Source organism: Elaeis guineensis, chromosome 12 (assembly GCF_000442705.2).
Source record: "Elaeis guineensis isolate ETL-2024a chromosome 12, EG11, whole genome shotgun sequence".
In the NCBI taxonomy this organism is placed as follows: Eukaryota; Viridiplantae; Streptophyta; class Magnoliopsida; order Arecales; family Arecaceae; genus Elaeis; species Elaeis guineensis.
This window is the reverse complement of record NC_026004.2, coordinates 10633069-10655027: the sequence shown is the minus strand read 5'-3', so window position 1 is coordinate 10655027 and position 21959 is coordinate 10633069. Positions and strand designations below refer to the sequence as shown.

The 21959-nt window shown below is 37.1% G+C and overlaps 2 protein-coding genes and 1 non-coding gene across 3 annotated transcripts; 2 read left to right on the top strand and 1 right to left on the bottom strand.

Moving 5' to 3' along the window:
- The first annotated feature begins 4925 nt into the window (after window positions 1-4925).
- On the top strand, window positions 4926-7772 carry LOC105055255 (NAC domain-containing protein 54). The gene is made up of 3 exons (XM_010937028.4): window positions 4926-5126; window positions 5298-5575; window positions 7293-7772. Exons 1-3 carry the CDS (start codon window positions 4970-4972, stop codon window positions 7569-7571), a joined length of 714 nt encoding a protein of 237 aa, XP_010935330.1. The 5' UTR covers window positions 4926-4969; the 3' UTR covers window positions 7572-7772.
- An 8739-nt stretch (window positions 7773-16511) lies between these two features.
- On the top strand, window positions 16512-16592 carry TRNAL-AAG (transfer RNA leucine (anticodon AAG)). The gene has a single exon. It is a non-coding gene; the product is annotated as a tRNA-Leu (tRNA).
- A 3712-nt stretch (window positions 16593-20304) lies between these two features.
- On the bottom strand, window positions 20305-20918 carry LOC105055256 (histone H4). Its single transcript, XM_010937029.4, has one exon. The coding sequence runs from the start codon at window positions 20808-20810 to the stop codon at window positions 20499-20501; it is 312 nt and encodes a 103-aa protein (XP_010935331.1). The 5' UTR covers window positions 20811-20918; the 3' UTR covers window positions 20305-20498.
- Between the last annotated feature and the right edge of the window lie 1041 nt (window positions 20919-21959).

Below are 21959 nucleotides of genomic sequence, written 5' to 3'. Positions count from 1 at the left end.
ATTTTATATTTTCTTTGCTTTTTTTTCTTTTTCCTTTTTCTTTTCTTTTTCTTTTTCCTTTTTCTTTTCTTTTTCTTTTCTTCTTCTTCTTCCCGGGCTTTTCATTGGGCCGAAACAGGGGACCTTGAGGTCCCCGTGCCTTGATCAGCCGATCACGGCCATCTCATGGCCGGTGGTGGCCGGCGGCAACGGCCGACTCTCCCGGGTTCGGAGAGACCAGGGCCGGCGGTCGGCGTGACCGTCGGCGTCGGAAAATCAGAGGAAAGAGACGGCGAACAGGGGGTTTCCTTCTCCAACTAAATCCGGCGACACCCGTCGCCGGCCATCGTGCTCACAGGCACGGAAAAGAAGGGAGAGAAGAGAGGGAGAGGAGGGAGACCTTACCACAACCTCCGGTGACCCCCACCGGCGTGAAATCACAACGAACACAGGTTGAGGAGTCGCGGCTTCAAACGAAAAAATCGGAGAAAAATCTCCGGCAATCGGCGGCGACTGATGGATCTACCCATAGAGGAGAGAGGGGGGTTTCTTATAGGGTTCGTCCTAGGGTCTTTTAATGGCCCTAGGACTCCGATATTTGATCGGAGAAGAGGAAGACTCCGATCGGGAGTCTTCCTGCTCTGTTTATCTCTTTTTTTTTTTTTTTTTTTCAAACCGGGCTAGTGGGCCGGGCCTTCACAGGTGCATGGGTATCACTCAACAGAAAAGGATTTCTTAATGCTTTGGAAAGACCTCCTGCAAGCTAGTATGCAATCATGTGAAATGCCAAATCTGTAATATAGCTGAGAGAGAGTTGAGGAAGGGAAAGAATGATTAGCATACATAGGTAGGGAACTTAATACCATTGTTTTCTTTGACTGGACTTTAACACACGGTCGCTTGACCATTATCATTTAATTTTTAGTCTTGCACACACTTATATAGGATTTGCACATACACTTACATTTATTATACATATTTATACTAGTTCTTGCATAAAGTTTTATTCTCCCTCCACAAGCATATATTTATTCTGTGTGTACATAATTGTTTGTGAACAAATGAGAACAACTACTAGGGACCAGGAATTTAAAAAAATTGAAAACTTGGTGCGTGTGTATATTTATTCTTGCCACGTAGGCATCCTGAGCGGTTTTTTTCCCTCTTGGACCTCGTTTCTTAAATATACTGGAAAAATCCCCAGCAAAAGATCCCGGAGATTTATTTGTAAGAACCACGCTATTGCTATACTTGTATCTATGAAGAAGACGCTGGTCTATTCCATCATCACGACCATTCTGGCACAAAATGTAGACCAAGACCAGATCTCTCTTAGGATTAGCCTGTGCGGACCTTCTCTTTGGATGTATTAGGTTTGCTTTCAGCCAACATATCAATCTAATCCATTGGGCATACCAAACACCACATTAGCTTCTCCATTTCCACTGTTTCCAGCAATGAGAAATCTAACTTATTGAAACTAGAATTCTGCATTGGGTGAAGCTTCAAGGGCATATTGGAAAAGGGTATATCATACGTGGGTTATGCATGGAGTGCAGGGAAAGGGAGGGCTTTCCCATCCTCAGTCCTTTCGTTGCTTTTTTTTTTTTTTTTTTTTTTTTCAATTCATTAAAAAAAAATGCATTAAAATATTCCTTTCTTCCTCTGGCTCTGAGTCTACTTCCTAGATACATGTGTTGCTTCAGTATTCTAATAAGACAAATGCATAGTTCCACCAAAAGAAGACCAGTGTTTATTCCATCGTTACAAATGCTTTATTAATGGACCAACTTTTTTACTAAGACCAGGCATAATCTAGATAGAGGTCCATGTTTTACTTTTGGTATAAAAATAGAGGGCCATGTTGATTCTGGATTAAAGCAAGATATCCCCTCATGGAGCCGAACGGTGTCGGTGCCTTTTTATTTTATTTTCAAAATGCCCACAGCCTGCAAGATTCTAATTCTAGTCTTCTTCTTCAAATAATAACACTAAATTCATGGTTAGTTATTTCTTTGTGCATTCAGACAAAGCAAACCTCGGATTTCATGTATTCTAATCCAACTTTATATCAACTTTATGCAAGTATCTAACATCTATTCTATTGAATGACTAGTTGCTGTGCTCCCAAATGAGGCCTTTTGAGATTACTTGTTCGATCAAGTTTCTTTGTTCTTCCAAGAGGCAGTTTAAATGGTTGAGCTTTGATTGTTGGAGTCCTAGTTTTCAGATGTCAAACCCAAAAAAAATATGCCACAGTAATCATTTAGGGAATATATGGGAAATAAAGTTCAACCAAAATAATAAGCCTTTGATGCTGGAATTACCGATGAGAGAATGGCCATGGCTAAAGCCCCCACAAGTTCTCCTCATAAATGGGCCTGTTAAGAATTGCAAGTATACATAACATGCAATACGACACAAGTAGTTACAGTTATGATACTTTGTACATAGACATCAATACGTATTAATTGTCGTAAGTGGTTGGATCGATATTTTTTTCTTTTCTTTTTCTTTCACAGGACATGCATACACCGTGTTGAGTTTTCAAGAAAAATGTGGTGTGTGCAGAAAATAATTGCAAGGACAACACAGAATAATTTTGATGGATGGCAACCAAGGAATGATCACCAGCGAATCCAAGACTGACACCAGATGTGTCTGTGGGATTATTGTACGTCATGCTTAGTTAAGGATAACAAAGATGATGCATGGATGCAATTCATCTCTGAATACGCCTGGTGCTCTAATGTATCAGGCAATGAGGTCACTGAAGACCCTTCTTCCATGGATTTTGCTAATTGAGAGGTTCTTGTTCCTCTACTATATATATTTTCTTTGGTTGATATTGGGTGGCAAATAATATTTTTCAGTATAAACTTGATACAATAAGGCGTCAATTCTGCTAAGCATTCACCATTGGAGCTTGCATGAGTCATTAGAACTGGTTGGTCCCGTTTGAGGGCACTCGGGTATATCTTGCAGGAAATTGTTACATAGTGTAATAAGTAAATCAGCTTTATTTTGCACTTATCATTTCAATTTCTTCTTTTGGTGTACAAAAATGCCATAATCATGTGAATGTTGGATTTTCTTTAAAAAAAGAGAGAATTATCACAATTTTTGCTGCATGTTAGCTGTCAATCGTAAATTATCCAGCCTACTACTAAACTGAAATTCCTGATTGCATCCATGAGGCTCCGCCTTGGAGTATAGTCTGTCTCCAAACCTCTATAGGTACTTCCATTTTAGATAGATATATCGGTCCCTTAATTTAGTTCTGAGATGAAGGAATGAAAGAAGTATGCTGCCAAAAAGTGGAAGTGTTTATATTATCAAGTTACATAAATAATTAAAAATATTAATCAAATTGGGGGATCACAGTCATCTATAGTACGTTTCACGTGCATTGCACAGACCAAACTACGGTTATTTATTTATTTAATGATCAGATAAATAAGATAATCACGTAGTCATGTGGAAATTATTCCATATCAAATAAAATATCTATAAATAGTTTGCAGTAATAGAGATGAGAATGAGAATGGCAAATTTACAGCGACCAACAGAACATAATATTCTTCTGATATTACATCAGAAAATAAACTGAGGAGTTTGATCAGATTATGTCATAGTTGTAGCTTGAGAACTTTAATATCACTAGACATCAGACCTGAGGATGTTAAATATTTGGTAACCAAAAATCATGTGATTTTCTTCTTGGAAAAAAATATTATGGAAGTTAGGAGAAATTTAGATAAAAAATCATTAGATTGATAGACATGAAGAAGCAATGCTAAAATGGCAAACAGATTAGCAGGAAAGAGGAAGTCCCGGAATTTCATCTCAATGCACTCTTGCATTTTAAGCTGATGCATCTAAACATTTCAACATCAAATTATCTCTTGTAGAGCATCATGTTGATAGCATTAAGTTTCTTCACCATGAAATTAAGCTTAAAAGACTCAAAAATGGATTCAAGATTTTAAATAAGATGAAAGAAACTCAAAGGACTCTAGACTTTAAAGTCTCAAAAATGGATGCAAGATTCTAACCAAGAAACTGACCCATCAAATGTAAATAAAATGAGAATACAGAAAGTAAAGTGTATGATTATGACGATCTGTTAGAGTAAATATAATAGATTTGACAATCCTGTTTTATCATCATAATTGATGGCACTTGATCATTCTTTTTATAGAATTTTAAGTCAAAAAGAAGTGCTCTGTCCTGCCAATCACACAAGCCTGACAACTACACCAGATTCAATCTAGTGGCCTTTTCTTTTCTTCTCTTTTCCTTTTCTGATTTTATAATGCAAATCCCAAGACATGTAAAGACCAGTTTTGTATTCATTTAGCTGGTTTTTCTTCTTATTTGGTAATAATTTTTACACAAAAAGGCATGGATAGAATAAAAATCGCCTTAAAGAAAAGAACTCCAAAAGAAAAGAAGCAACAGCAAATCTTTAGGTTTTCCCCTTCACCCTCAAGACTTCTAAAGCTGACAGAACATCATGGCCCATTACGATGAAAAAGTTCACATTATCGAGTCGATGACAGCAGGTGTTGAAAGTGAGCTATGATGCAAGCCTCTTCATAATGTCCAGATATAACATCGTCGCACAGCTAAATCTTAGATAAGCCACGGGTTTCACTTAGTAGTAGATGATTCCATGTCTTCAACAGAAAATAGTGTGTGAAACTCATGCATTATATCGTACAAAATGCTAGTTTACAGCCATGTGCAATGTCAAACCAATGGTGGTCAGAGAGAGCTAAGGTAGAAAAAGGTTGGTGTGATGATAGATAGTCTAGAGGTTGTAAAGAGACAAGCTTGTGCAGAATCTGAAAAAGAGAAAGTGAAAACTACTTGGAGGACAGAGTTTGAATCATTTTATAAGGGGACTAAAGGCAAAGGAGAAGGCGGTTGAGGTGGTCTTTGGAGTGGAAAGAGAGGAGAACAAAGAGAGGCCTGAGGAGGGAAGCAGATGGCTCCGGTTGGTCTACCGCCCGGCTTTAGGTTCCACCCGACCGACGAGGAGCTGGTAAATTACTACCTCAAGAGGAAGATTCATGGGCTTAAGATTGAGCTTGATATAATCCCTGAAGTGGACCTTTACAAGTGTGAACCATGGGAATTAGCAGGTTTGTGACCAAATACTTTCTCAAATAATATCTATTATCTTTGTGTTGACTGTTCTAAACTGTAAAAAACTGGGTTCATCTCAAGGTCATCTTCCCAGTCTATCTCCTTTTCATTCTTCTTTTCCCTTTTTTGTGGTGCGAAATGTGAGTTTGCGTCATGTATTTTTGCAGAGAAATCATTCTTGCCTAGTAGGGATCCAGAGTGGTATTTTTTTGGGCCAAGAGATCGGAAGTACCCTAATGGCTTTCGCACCAATCGTGCAACACGAGCAGGATACTGGAAGTCGACAGGGAAAGACCGGAGAGTTTGCTATCAGAATCGAGCTATTGGTATGAAGAAAACATTGGTATATTATAAAGGTCGAGCTCCACAGGGGATCAGAACAGACTGGGTGATGCATGAGTACCGTCTCGATGACAAGGAGTGTGAGGACACCATGGGAATTCAGGTGGTACCTTCATCATCTTAAGCTATCATAATTTATTACTATCAAACAATATAGACAACGATTTTATATAAGGATAAACCATCAAGACTTCACCCTAGGGCTGCATTTCTTCTGCCAATGTGTAGGACTTTCTTCTCTCTCTAATGGCTGAGCGATTACTATGTTTTTTCTTCTAAGCAATTGTTCATTGGGATTACTCCTAGCAAAATATTTTCTGTCACCATTCATTTCAAAATGAGATTTTACATTGTTGAATTAAAGATCACCCCTAGACTTTGTTGCTTCTTTTTCTCATGGCATTGGTCCTGCACCTGTTTCTCTATTGCTTTTCTTTAGCAGACACTCCCTCCCTCCATGTTTGCCAACATCCACTGAGCATTTGGATGACTACATTTGGGAAATTTAAACTTGGCATTGGTGTTAGATGTCCAAGACTGTCCCCATCTTTTCCATTTTTCAAATCAAAATATATATTCAGCTTATAACTAATGCCTACAAATAACCCGGTTAAATACTAAGTGCAGATCTTAGAGGTCTCAGTTTTTTGAGCTTCAAGGAAAATGGAAAAAGGAGAGATCCTACGTGGGTTATGCATGGAGTGCATGGAAAGTTAGGGTTTCCCCTTCCTTCTCTTGCTTTTGATCCAGTATTATATTCCTTTCTTCATCTGGTCCCAGGTCCTTCAGATTTATTCCAATGAGACAAATATCTAGGTTGCTTTCAATATCTAACATAAGACAAAAATATCATTCTCTCCATCCTAAGAGTTCATTCTGTCATTATATTTGTCTGTTGGTGTACTCACTTTTTTACTAAGACCAGACATAATCCACATAGGGGTGCATGCTGATGCTGCATTAAAGCAAAGGTATCCCTCAAGGTGCCCAATGGTGTCGGTAGCTTTTCACTTTATTCCCCAACTGCCCAGCATCCAGCCAGATCCTCTCACCCTTATTCCTTCTCCCTATCAAATTAATCAGATAATTGCTCATCCCAGCCCCACATTAACGTATCCAAGATATTTAATTCTTGGATCTCATCAATCGTGAATCCATTCTATGTATGTGTCTCATCTTTACTAGGCACTAATCCCACCACTTCATAATCTTCAACAAGGTGCATCATAATTACCTGTGAAATCTTAATGAATAATGAATGACTTCATCAAAAAGAAAAAAAAAAAAAAAAGGAAAAAAAATCCTAATGAATGACTGATGGGTTCCTCTGCATGATAGGATCCTCCTTTTTTTTTTCATTTTCATTTCTAATCAGAAGGATAATCAATTAGTTTATTATCTTATGGAATGAATAAATTGATAGTAATAATCATAATAACAGTAAAAGTTTTTAAAATATATATATATATCCAGTCCTTATTTAGGCCAAAACAGGAGAATAAACTATGATTACATGGTTCATAATTCTAACCCTTCTGTTCATCTCCTAGAGGATTAACAACAATCTCCAGCTACTCTTTCTTGGTATAGCCATGGTTAAGACTATCACTGTTTCTCCGTGTAGATAACATTATTCTTTTTCTTTTTTTTTTTGGGGGGGGTAAATATAGAGAACATTATTCATATGCATGAAAGCAGCATAGATATAGATTTGCTTATGAATGTGCATATGGCACAGATTTTAGTGCGAGTCGGCGAGAATGTCTGAATTGTTTTCTTTCCCCCTCTCTTTTCTTTCTTTCCTCTTCACTTCTTCTCAGGACTCGTATGCATTGTGCCGAGTCTTCAAAAAAAATGTGGTTTGCACAGAAGTGGAAGAGCAGGGGCAATGTAGCTTAGCATTGGTGGAGGGCTCCCAAGGAGTACTAGCTGAGTATGAGACCATGTCACCTGATGTGCCTGTGGGATCGTCATCCTGCATCGACGAGGAAGACAAAGATGATGCATGGATGCAATTCATTACTGATGATGCATGGTGTAGTATGTCAAGCAATGAAGGTGGTCAGGACCCATCATGTGTGGCAATTGCTAATCAATAGGCTTCTTTTTCTTCCTCGTCTTTTCCATCCTTTTTTTTTTTTTTTCCTTGCTTGGGATATGGTATTGGGTGGTAAATAACATGCTTGGAGTATAATTTTTAATGTAATAATGCAAATATTCATATTAATTACATCTCCTTAGGAGGAGATTGCTTGGATCTTCAAAGTTGGGTTTGATCGTGTCTGGGACCACCAGCTTGTATTTTGTGGAAAATATATCGGATAACTAAATATAAAAACTTCCTTCACTTTGTTCTTCCTTCTTTTTGTTCCTTGTGACATACAAAATAAGTTGAACACATGCTTGTATTTTGCTTTTTTGAAACTATAAAAGAACAATGTGTTCACAATTCTGTGATTCTGAAATGGTGCTGGTAATTTCAAAATTAGCACACCAGTTCTCTTCCATAGGATTTGACGAATCAAAAAGAAGATGAATTCATCATTTCATAACCAAGAATAACAGAATAAAAATCGTTTATTTATTGAACTTTTCATTAAATTTTCTTTTGTATTTACATTTGCATGACTCATCAACTAACTTAGCAATATCCAAGTTCCAACCACATATTTACAATTTGTTCCATACAGTGTATTCATTTCTTGGTGTAGGCCATTCTACATCAGCCTCTTTAAGACAATAACTACCAGAAAATGAATCTGGTAGCAGAAGTATAATTAATTATAACAGATGGCCAAACAAAATATAGAAAAACCGAACATTTGCCATGGGATATCTAGTACTGCTAGAATTAGAAGTCCTTAACAGACAACTTTTTATTTTTGAGAAATGTCCATATAACATGTAAATATGTAAACTTAACCAGTATTTTCTGTATCTTATATGAGGTAGAAATGAAGCGGAAAAAAATGGTTCCATGATGTCAAGGGCAAGGTACTGCTAATTAATCCCTGATTCATAGGTCCAGAAAAAGAGTAGCATTCAAAAATATATTGAAAATGCCCCCCTCCTTCCCATTAGGAAGCCATATCTTGATCTTCCCAATCTATTAATCAACTTTTCCATTCTTCATGCGTTGCTAACTTGAAGAAAGCTTCCCTTAAAATGGCTTCATGTTTAGCATGGCATTCACTGCTTCATGACCTAAGGAAGATGTTCGCTATGTCTTCATAGAAATCTTAGTCCTCTTGAACCCGTCCCTGAATATTGTCTAGAACTTTACAAAAACTGAAACCGTACCTCCATCTTTTGTCAGAAGGCCCAGATTTTCTAATTATGCTGTCTTATTTGTCTATTGGATTCCAATGGATGCTAACCTTTACCAAGTACTCAACATGTGAAAAAATGTTTCAGCCATGCTACCACTTGGGCGAATGTCAATAGATCCGGTGGGGAGTTCATTTGCTTGAGATGGAACATGTTCTCTTGATATCATGTAAGTCAGTGCTGTTGTTGTTTTTATTTTCCTCTCCTGCAGTCAACTTATGATGAATGGGGTCATCTCCACCAATGATCTACTGTACTGAGAAAAATAATAAAAATGAAAAAAAGAAGTAGCAACATATCTTAGCTAGTTTCATACTTTTAATATCTGCATTCTCAGGAATGCTCTCAATCAATGTGTTCTGGTTTTCTTCAACAATCATCAAATTTGAAAAATGAAATGAATTTTCAGGAAATTATTTAATGGACTGAAGATGACAAGTCAGAATTTAGCAACAAGAAAGGGGAAAAATAGAATAAATTTACCTTAGTGCATCCCTCATCGATATTTTTATCTGTGTTAGGGTATCCATCATCTTTTTCCTTCCATCAACTCCTCTTCCAGTGAACTGGTCTCCCTCAAGTTTTGTGCTCTTCCATGCTTCCATTTGGTAAAGTCCTGTGCTTCCATCAATTTTTCGTTCTTTTACAGGCCCCATAAAGTAGGGACTGCTCTCAGTCCATACTTATGATAGCTGGGGTTATTGACTAGTCCCTGAGAAGCTAAAGCTGGTGGTTAATGGTGATATGCGATTGGCCTTCATCTTTCTCAAACAAAAAAAAAGTTCCTGAGAAGCTGAAGCAACTGAAAGAATTTCTCGCAAAACATCGACTTCACTAGTATTTGCTTGAATGAATCCATTTGTGAGGTCCTTTGGATTTAGTAGATCTATCTAAGGAGAGTCCTCCAGCTCCAATGGTGGCAAAGAGAGCCTGTGATGCATCTTCAGGTGCATCCCTCTATTCTTTTTTTCAGTTTAATAAAGTATTCCATCCAATATACGGATCCTTAAGAATTTTGCAATTTTAGGCATATTAATTATTATTTTTATTACAGATTTAGTTGATTAGTATAGCTTAAAGGCATATCACAACTTGGTGTATCAAGTGAACCACAAAGTAGGAAGAGAGGGCTTTAAAGAAGTAATCATCAAAACCTAGATGTAGCCCATCAAACCCCAGATATCCCCCCCACCAGAACAAGGACCACATTCCATGGAACTTCTATTATCTCTTGGAGACCATGCAGCTTTTCTTCTCTATTCCTTGCTTTTCTGTGGAAATCTTGGTGATGTCACATTTTGAGCTGTTTTTCTAAGCAAAGTAAGTTAAAGCAGCATGTGGGTTCCAGTAAAAAGAAAAGAAAAAACAATTTGAAAAATAAACCAGGAGTCGTAAAGTGATAGATGAAAGCCATACGGGATCTTCATATCTTCTTAACAAGAACTAACTTGAGGTTCAAAGACTAAATAGCGGCCTTCGTAATGATGAAAGCGCTTTGTTTCTCAATACATTACAAGGTGACCTTTCCATTCCATGGAGTTTTTACATTTGCTTTGAGAAATAAATGTTCTTCTTTTGTCTTTATTTAAAGAGGAAGAGAAATCTGCTCTCCTTTTTCATCAATCGTGACAAACTCAGATTGACTTGTTAAGCTTGGGTCCATCTGAGACAACTTTGAGGTCATCCCACATTTTTATGCAAATAAAGTTCTCAATTTTATAGCTAGCAATGGCAGAGTGAATTTTTTTTCTTTTTTTCTTTTCTTGTTTTCAAACTTTGGTATTAAAACATATAGCAGATAAAGGATGTTTGTTGATAATATTGTTTATGTGGTCGTTGTCATTCATAATTTGATCAAAATCAACACAAACTCAGGCTGTGAGAATAACGATATCACCACTGGAAAGATGGAAAACGATACTGAGACCCGGTAAACTCCATAGCTCATTCGTAGAGATCAATTTCAGAAATGATCTCCAATTCAATTCTGTGCCCACTAATCCTCCTCCTGAAACAGTAGTAAACAAAAAGTTCTTATTAGCAGATCAACAGGTGCCATTTCCTCAAAACCTGCTGCTATCCTCCAATTAGATAACGAGCGAGAGGGGGGAAGGGAGGAGGAGAATAGGCCTTGCACTCCAAAAAAAAATAACAAGAGCAGTCTCAGGACCAAAAGTTTAAAGCTTTGAACTGATCTATAAAATCTGAGACCACAAGCCATTAATTATATACCAAGTTAGAGATTTTATCAAGAATATACCATTGATGTCACACACACACACACACACACACACACACAGAGAGAGAGACCTTGTTTGGAGAAGGAGAATGAACTGCTTTTTTTTTTTTTTATGCAAGCGAATGAACTGCTTTGATCCTGTCATTCGCTTTCCAGAAAGTGGTCTCTAGCAACCAAAAGAGAAAAAGAAGCCCTTTTTCTTTTGTCTTGTCATACACTGGACTCTTGTCTTTTCTTCCTGTTGAGCTCTTATTGGGCATTGGATGGTTACATGGAAGGGCCCACTTGGCTAAAGTCTAGTCAGCTCCCATGCAAGGATCGTACTTGTATCCTCCGTTTGAATGAACGATCCACCTTCCTCCGCGCCCATCCATCGTTGGATCATTCGCTTCTCGCTTTGAGAGCTGTACCAGCGGATGAATGATGGAGTTCGTAGCGCGTCGAGACCCATGCAGTGGGTGATCCAACGTGCACGGCTTTCGTACATCCTTGGCGATGAAGCAGGATTCGCCTTTCTTCTCTCCCATCACCGTTGGATAATTCGTTGCTTGCTTTGAGATCTGCACAGGCAGATGAATAAAGGATTTTAGAATGCTTTGAGATCTATGCAGCGGATAATCCAACGGTGGTTGGGCACGAAAGAGGGTGAATCCTTCTAAGGATGAGTTTGCAGGTGAATGAATGATGGATTTCGGAGCAATTTGAAATCACGGGCTGGGCTTTCAGAAAATGTACAATTTCAGCAGACCTGGTCCAAAACCCGGCTAAAATTGAATATTTAGATCGGGGGCGGCTGAAGGGCAAGACCACCGAAATCCTTGCCTTAGGCCCTCACTCCCAGGAGGCCCTCCGCTCGCTCGCATCCCGGCATCGTGGTTCAGCCTCCACCTCCGGCCGTCCGGCGTCCCAGTCCCGCCTCCACGCTCCATCAGGCATCAATGACTGCATCCCGGCATCCCGATCCTACCTCTGGCTGTCCGGCGTCCCGATCCCGCCTCCACGCTCCATCAATGACCGCATCGGCGCATCCCAGCGTCCCGATCCCACCTCCGCCTCCATGTCTCCACCTCCGGCGTCCCAGTTCCGCCTCCAAGTCCACGCTCCACCAGTCTCGGTCTCTACGGCCCGGCAAGGCTTCCCCGACCGGCAAAGCGGCAAGGCAAGACCACCAGGAGGTGAGGAGGTCCAGGACCACCACGGCTCGTCGGCTCCACAGTCCATACGGACCACACCTTCATCGGTGAGCGATCCACCCCCCGGCCTCCACTGGTAAGTTTCTTCATTTTTTTTTATTTTTCGGCACTCCCCCTCCGCCCCGCTTGGTACGCCGGGCCGGCGGGCCGTCGGTCCGCCGAAAACGATTTCTTTTCGTTTCTCGAAAGTCGGAGCCCGGAAGAAGGCCCCTCCCTGGCCCCTGTCGGATCCTGCGGCCTGCGCAGCCCCCAAGTCCTCCCTTCCCACTCGGTCCGAGAGTGAGAAGTCGCCTGTCGCCGACGGTCGATCGGCTAGTGTTTGGTCACAGCCACAGAGCAGTGGAAGACGAAAGGGCTGTGGCATCGATTTTTTTTTAAAAAAATCAAAAACACGTGGCAGATTATAAATGGGTGAAAATGTGGTGGGCAGGTAGCGTGGGATGGTGGGAGATAGCGTGGGAGAAAACAAAAAAAACAAAAAGGGCGGCGGACGGCGGGCGGCTTTCAGATTAACAGCGGGTAATTAATCTGGTACAATGGTAAGTTTTTTTCAATAACGATCATTTTCTTTCTTTTATAAAATTAACCCGAGTTACTTTTTTTTAATATTATTATATTTAGATAATTGATAAAAATATTATGGAATAGTGTTGCAGTGGATGCTCCATATTTTACACAGCATTCAACAATCAGGTGCTATTATTCTCATTTGCAATCTGCATTGAACAATCGGGTACTATTATTCTAATCTTTATCTATTTTTTATTTAATTTAAAATTTATATTATATTATTATATATTATTTTTATTTTATTTAATATTTGATTCATTGAATTAAAAATTTTGATTGTTGATCTTGTATTGTATTGGCTATTTAAGAAATATAAAATAATTATAATAGTTATATCTTTTTGATAATTCATAATAAGAATTTAAATATGTCAACTCGAAAATATGAATCTGATTATTCGAAGCTTCAAAAAAAAAGAAGAATTAAAAGTTTAATACAATCTCAAAAAGGAGCTCTCGATAAATTTTTTATAAGTAATAAAAATAATAAATTAAAAAATATTGATGAATATTCTTTAAATGAACAAGTTAATAATATTTTAAAATTAAATGATAATGAAATATTAGAACAAAAAAAAAGTCAACAAAGATATTCAAGATAATCTTCAAAGTCATAGTGAAGAGAATCAATCGGTTAATTTAAATGATTGCATTCCTAAAAATATTTATGATCCAAGTCAATGGATAAATATTGATACAAATTTGAGAGATTTATTAGTAGAAAAAGGTCCAATTAGAATTGATGATATAGATTTTCCTAAAGATGAATTTTCAAGATATTTTTCTACTACACACTATATTCAAAAGTTGATAAACGGAGAGAAGCATGAAAGAAGATGGCTAGTTTATTCAAAAGACTTAGATAGAGTATTTTATTTTTGTTATAAATTATTTAATTCTGCTTCTAGTATAAGTAAACTAGCTAATGTTGGTAGTAGAGATTGGAGAAATCTTAGTGCTAAACTTAAGAGTCATGAGATGAGTAATGAGCATGTTATTAATATGTGTTCATGGATTGATTTAGAAATGAGACTATTGAAAAATAAAACAATTGATAAAAGTATTCAAGAACAGATAAATAAAGATGAAAAATATTGAAAAAAAATCTTATTAAGAATTTTTGCTGTAGTAAAAACTCTTGGTAAAAATAATTTAGCTTTTCGTGAAAAAAATGAAAAGATCTATTAAAAAAATAATAAAAATTTTTTAAGTCTAATTGAAATGATTGCAGAATTCGATCCGATAATGCAAGAACATATTCGACATATTAAAGATGATAAAATTCATACCCATTACCTTGGACATAATGTACAAAATGAATTGAGATATTTGTTAGCAAATGAAATTAAAAATAAAATTATTAAAAAAAATTTAGAAGCAAAATATTTTTCAATAATACTTGATTGCACTCCAGATACAAGTCATCAAGAGTAAATATCTTTTATATTGCGATGTGTAGATATTTCATCAAGTCCAATCAAAATTATGAAATATTTTTTTGAATTCTTAAAAGTAGATGATATAACTGGAAAAGATCTTTTTGATGTCATTATGGATGAAATAAAACATATTGGACTTGATATTAATAATTTAAGACGACAAGGATATGATAATGGATCTAATATGAAGGGCAAACAGCAAGGAATGCAAAAAAAAATTTTAGATATAAATCCTAGATTCTTTTATACACCATGTGGTTGTCATAGTCTAAATTTAGTACTTTGTGATATGGCTAGTTCTTGTACTAAAGCTATATCATTTTTTAGAGTGGTACAACGTATCTATTCACTATTTTCTTCTTTTACTAAATAATAAAAAATTTTGTAAGATAATATTTCTAGTCTAACTCTTAAATCATTATCACAAATACGTTGGGAAAGTCATATTAAAAGTATTAAAGCAATAAGATTTCAAGCTCCATAAATAAGAGATGCTTTATTGAAATTAGCAGAAGTTAGTGAAAATCCTAAAACTAAAAGCGAAGCTAATTGCTTAGCAACATATGAGTTTGAAAATTTTGAGTTTTTATTGGGCATGACTATTTGGTATGATATATTATTTACTGTTAACTCAGTTAGCAAAAGTTTACAATCAACAGATATGCATATTGATATTGCTATGGAACAATTAAAAGGTCTTCTTTTTTTAAAAAAAAAATATAGAGAAGATGGATTTGCATCCGCTATGATTTCTTCTAAAGAAATTACATCTGAAATGAAAATAGAACCTAAATTTCATGATAAGCATATCATTCGCAGAAAGAAACAATTTAATGAGAATGTTGACAATAAAATAACAAAATCTCTTGAAGAATTATTTAGAATTGATTATTTCTTATATATAGTAGATCAAGCAATTTTTTTACTTCAAAATAGATTGGAACAATTTAAAATATATATAAATATTTTTGATTTTTTATTTAGTGGTAAAAAATTGAAGTCATTAGATAATGATAGTTTGAAAGAATATTGTCTTAATCTTGAGTGTTCTTTAAAATATAATAACTACTCTGATATTGATGGTTTAGATTTATTTTTAGAACTAAAAATTTTAAAAAAAATTATACAAGTAGAAGATAACAGTCCAATGGATATACTTAATTATATAAGATGATTCGACTCTTTTCCAAATATATATATTACTTTTAGAATAATGTTAACAATTTCAGTAAGTGTTGCTTCGGCAGAAAGAAGTTTTTCAAAATTAAAATTAATAAAATCTTACTTAAGATCAACAATGTCTCAAGAAAGATTAAATGGATTGGCTATATTGTCAATTGAAAAAAAAAATATTAGGAGAACTTGATTATAAAAATTTAATTAAAAATTTTGTATCTCAAAAAATTAAAAAAATAAAATTTTAATAAAAAATTTATATAAATTTTAATTAAATAATTATATTTTAGTTTTTAGCTTTAGGCTTCCAAATATGTTGAGCCGCCTCTGATTTAGACTTGAGGTCTGACTTAAGACCAACTTATTTCATCGATGTTAGAATTATGACACCGCCTCCTCGAGAAATTGCAAGACAACGAGATTCTAATTTTTCAACTTATAAGCACTCATAGAAATATTGTACGTTTTACCAATAAATATCTACTGTGATTGGGGTTCCAAAATTATATGGATGCTACACTACCTCTATCATAACAAAGTAAAGACGTGATCAGACCATAATAATACATTATGGAATTAGTTTTAAAAATAATCATTTTCTGATATGCTCGACTACTAGTATTGGATCTTGGTTGTTATGAACAAAGCCTTTTGTCTTGGCTGCGGAAACCACGAAGGAATTCCGTATGTTCTCCCTGCTTAGCAATTTTGCTATACTTTAAACAAGCTAAGAATCATGCCGGATCATGAAGAATAGTATCAGACCACATGTAAAATAATATATATATATATATATATATATATCAACAATCATGTGGAAACTTTACAAAACCACACTCAAATCACAGTATGTCACACTTGGCAATGCCAGGCCAGTGGAAGATGTCAATTTGGGACAGGCCTAATTCATGTCACCTCTATAAACGCACCTAGACAGATGAAAAAAAAAAAATAAAGTCCATCACATCACCTTAACCATTGGAATAACGTTAATGTTGGGACCCTACCACCATTGCTTGAAGTAATGTTCTTCATCCTAGAATTTTGTGGGTGCGTAGTTGTAGAAAGATAAATGTATGTATGCACCATAAATGTAGTTGAGATGGCCGAGTTGGTCTAAGGCGCCAGATTAAGGTTCTGGTCCGAAAGGGCGTGGGTTCAAATCCCAGTCTCAACACAAAATTTTTATCTTTTCTCCACAATTTTTTAATTTGTTTATCATTAATCATAAACAATTGTACTCATATTTCAGATAACACTTAAGATTTATTTCTGATCAATTTTTCAAAAAGCTACATAAATAAATCTGGTCATAGTTCATGTATTTGTATTTTTTTTATCATTTTATAAAAAAAAAAAAAGATCTGCCCATAATTGACACAAAGAAGACCTAATATTTATTTTTATCATTTTCATAAAATAAATCATCGCATAGAATAAATGAACTCATAATTCATACAGTAAAAGTACTGAATTCATATATATGAACTTAATAAATCAAATCTGCCCTCCAAAGCTTTCTTTTTTTTCTTTTCTTTTTTTTTTTGAGTAAAATCTACTTGTAACTTGAATCGAAGTTAATGTTACATGCCATGCATGGATGAAATCTTAAGTGTTTGCTTACTTGCAGTTGTATAATGCAAGTGCGCCGCCCATAAACTGAGCAAGTAGCAACTCAGCACTCCAGCAGTAGGTATGATTTTTACGTTTCTCAGCAGAATCTAGTAATAAGAAACAAGACTACATATAGCTACCCATTGAAGCAATAAGAACACGAAACAGAAACCCGAACAAAGAAATAAATAAAGACAATAACAACCTCAGCATTCACTGCAATTTAGCTTGATTTCTGGCAAAAAAGTTGTTGGAATATACCGATCGATCTCTTTCACACCAACTCATCTTCGGACCTGTCTGACCGACGCCTGACTCTACCGACCGTACCAACCGATGACTGTCGACACTGTCCGACCGAAGGTATATCGATCGGGCGGACTCATTCTATTTCCGATTAACCGAACGGCGGAGCCCGACTCTACCGATTCACTGTCAGGCGGAGATGGTGGCCGATGTCCAATTCTCGTAATGCGCCAGACCATCCAATGATGTTCCCGGATCTTCACCTGACGTCCCGCAATCAAATGCCAACGTATGATCGGTCGGCTCCCTCAAACACCGTACGACTGCTGTGGGTCGCTGTCCTGGCAAGGACATGCAGCATAGCCGCCCTGGGGCATTGTCCTGCCAAGGACATAGATTAATCCCAGCGATTTGACAGCTCACGGTGACTTGACAGTCCGCGGCGATTCTGACAGCCTCTGATGATTTGACAACTCCCCCAGTTGTCTGCGCCATTAATGGCGGCACCACGCCGCGCTCTACTATAAAACGGAGAAGGCAACAGTGCTGCGGGGAGGTTCTGAAAAAAGCCCTTGGACCCACTCTCTCTCTCTCTAATCCTCTCTCTCTCGCTGAGTTTCTCTGATTCTTTTCTACTGTTGCCTAGTCTCCTCTCTGACTTGACCGTCGGAGGATCTCCGCCGGAGGTATCTCCGGTCAGTGTGGATTTTTTTACGAATGCTCATTTCCGACGATCAGACGACGAAGAGATTGGCCACAACAAGAGTCATGTTGTTATAAGCATCATTTTATGTCGCATTTAGCTACTCGTTGTTCAGTTTGCCCAGCAATGCAAGAATCAAAATAAGGTAGAGTGCACCGAAGGTTCTATCTATAAGCATTCTCAATAATTTCTACAGCATTCAGCAACCACTTTGAATTTTCTCAGAAACTCGATCCATGAAATAGCTTTTAACAGCAAAAACAAACTCGTACTAAGGAACATACCCCCAAATAGATGCTAAGTTAGGCGGTTCTTACCCTGTTTATAATTGAAGATACAAGGGAATTATCGAGTATACCTGCAACATAAGACTGATATTAGTGTTAGAATTCATTAGGGATCACGATCTCTGTTTAATTTTTCTGAATTGGACCTTGTATTTGATCCCACCACATTCAAATAGTTAGCAAAGAAATGCACTTCTACTCCAATCTGTTGACAAAAATAGGAATTCTTAGCTTATGAAGAGGAAATGGAGCTGCAGAGTCTGTTTGGTTGTTTCCACTGCAGGAATTTCCTTGTTTGTGGTTAACACTTCAACAGCCAAAATGTCAAATCAGGAATTGAGAGGCTTGAGATGGCAAAAGGAAAGTTTAGGTCAATCAGCTGTGCTGATTTAGCAGTACTTGTTAAAAACATAAGTATGAAAATATTTGACACTGCGTCATACCTGTTGTGCAGCATATAACATAAGTATGAAAAAAATTGTTCTGCAACAGCTAGACAAAAAGCTTAATTCATAGGCTTTTGGAAAGCAAGGCACCATGATACATGGAATGATGATGCTGCAACTTGCTCCAGTCATAGTCCATTACTGCCTCGCAAGATAACCAGTTTCCTGAAAGATTACTGCTTCATGTATCCCTACTTACCACAGACAAGCGCCAAACCAGGTTTTTGTGTGCCATACCCAGGGGTAGGTGGTTCATGAAGGCTTTATTGCCCATTTTCACATTTTACACTTGGCAGCACACAAAAACCTGGCACACGGGTAGGTGGTTCACGATGCTTTATGCCTTCAGCGTTGGTTGAACACACAGACATTGGTCAGCATGAACACAGGGCTATCTCTCACAAAGCAGCAGGTTGGGGAAAAAGTTGCTCCGGAAAAGATGAAAGAACTTGTTGAAATCCTCAATGCCAAAGAACATGAAAGATTCAGAGCAAAACCAAATGGATATAATTATAAGTGCACAAAAGAATCGGGCAAAGATAATCCTTTTGAAGGAGGAATTGTCTGAATCAGTAGTCATTTCAGTGAGAAGTCCATATTGTAATCGGTAAACTTGGGATCACATTGTCTTAGAACAATTATACTTCACAGAGCTCCATACCGAATGCAGTATATCAGATAGAACTTACTTCAAAAGTGTAGGATAAGCAAGTAATGCCACAAAACTGGTACTAAATTTCAAAATCCATTCATAAATGTAATGACCACAATATCCCTTCAACACATCCATTTCCAACAACCAGAGAAGTTTTCTTCAGCTTCACGTAATTTAATTGATTTATCATAACACTGTGTGACAACAAGATTATATACAACAACAACCAGTCTAGTAACTCTATTCTATCTACTAAAAAGATAATCTTTGATCCACTTTGGTTTGCAACTAAATGCTCTTGATACGTGTAGATTAATCACATCATACTAGAATCAAAATTGACATGCCATCCATTTGATCATCTCAATGTTTTCTTCACAAAAACCTCATTGAACAGACATTTACCACACACAGCCACAAGGAACTACGTTTAATATATACTTTCATAGGTTTAAATGGACAAATTAAGAATCTTTCTAACCACAAAAAGAAATGCAAAGCAGTCTCTGCCTGATCATCATGATCATGGAACAATTAACCATTGCAAATACCAAATAAGGAGAAATAACCAGACTAACACAAACCACCACTTCACCTTTACAAGCACCATTAGTAAATTATAAATGCCGGACATCCAATAGCGATGCAATAAAGAAATCAACCACTGAAATATGGATTAAGAAAACCTAATTTAGATAGACACGAGCTTGTAGCAATCTATAGAGAAACTAGAAGACGAACCTGCTCCTTGGCTGAAGAAAAGCAATGGAGAAGAAGCACCAACACAAACATCCATTCCAGACAACAACTCAATACAGTTAAGATTTCAATCACAAAACCCCACCTTCATCCATTCCATTCCACTTCTCAGCCAGATTTAGCAACCAAATCCACAAACCACACTAATTTATGACAGTCAGAAGAAACGAGAGTATATGTAAGTAAAAAAAATTCTTCAAGCAAAGCTTCAAAGTTCCATTCCATAACTTAAAAAGTTTGCATCTTTTCTATCCCATAACAGACGCAAGAGGATTTACAGCCAAAACACGGATAAACCCGCATGAAACCCTAACACTCCCACAAACCCCAACCACATCCAATCCCACCACCCCGTCCCAGTCCCAGTAGGAGCTCACCCGCCGAAGCCATAGAGGGTCCTGCCTTGACGCTTGAGGGCGTAGACAACGTCCATGGCGGTGACGGTCTTCCGGCGGGCGTGCTCGGTGTAGGTGACGGCGTCGCGAATGACGTTCTCGAGGAAGATCTTGAGGACTCCCCGGGTCTCCTCGTAGATAAGGCCACTGATCCGCTTCACGCCACCGCGGCGGGCGAGGCGGCGGATCGCCGGCTTGGTGATGCCCTGGATATTGTCGCGGAGAACCTTGCGGTGGCGCTTCGCCCCGCCCTTGCCCAAGCCCTTTCCTCCCTTGCCGCGGCCCGACATGGCGTCGATCGAGGTAGAATGCAGAGGGAAAAGGTGCACAAAAAAATTGCTTCTCTGTCGCCTGGGATAAGAAATTAGGGATTTGGACGCGACATTTGAGGATCCGGGTGAGGGGATTTTATAGGGGATTCGAGCGGGGGCGGGGATACTGTGGATTTAGGTGGGGGAAGGGGGAGGGGAGTCGATCCGTGGGAGGGGTGTTTGTAGCGGTTGGATTTGTGATGGACGATACTCATAGGTTGGGGTGGTTTGGTGCGGATCGATGACGTGGCGGGTGAGCGGTGGTTGCGCACGTGAGGGGTGGGACCGACGGATTGTGCCGGGCACCTTTGTACTAATTCTTCTTATTTTTCGAATAAGTTAAATCATTTCAGAAGAGGAATATTTAATCCCAAAAAAATCCGGATAATAGATAAACTTATTTGGTCGCATGATTACAAGTAAAATCTCTATTATCCAGAATTATAGAATTATCTCTTTTCCTTCTTTTCAAAACTGTTAAAGCACTCTCAAGGAATGGATAAAATAGGATTAAAAAAAAATCAAATTTTGATATATTCATATCTATATTTATTTTTATTTAATAAATATAATAATAAATATAAATATTAGTTGGATGTAAAAATTTATATTATATTTATTGTGAATAAATATGAATATAAATTGGATAGTGAATATGTGAATATAAATATGAGTATAACATGTATGGTCGAATTTTATATCCATGAAATTAAAAATATTACTTGATGGATAGTAGACGAAATAAATAATATGTTAATAGAGTCACTTATTTATATAAAAATCTGTGAGTTCTAAATATTTTTAAAATAAAATTATAAATAAAATCAGATATTTAGATATAGATAAGATGATTATTTATTCAAATCCATAATCATATCTATTTGAGAGATATGAATATAAACACAAATATTAGTTGGATATTTGAATTTTTATTTATATATAAATAAACTTAAATATAAAATTATGATATCCAATGCAACTCACAAATCAAAAGTCCACACGAATTTTAAAGCATCATAAAAATGGCAAAAAAAAAATCATAAAGCCAGCATGTGCTTTGCACATCTAGGGAATGCTGATCATGAACAGAACTTCTGAAAGAGTTCTTTTTTCCCGTATGGCCAAGAC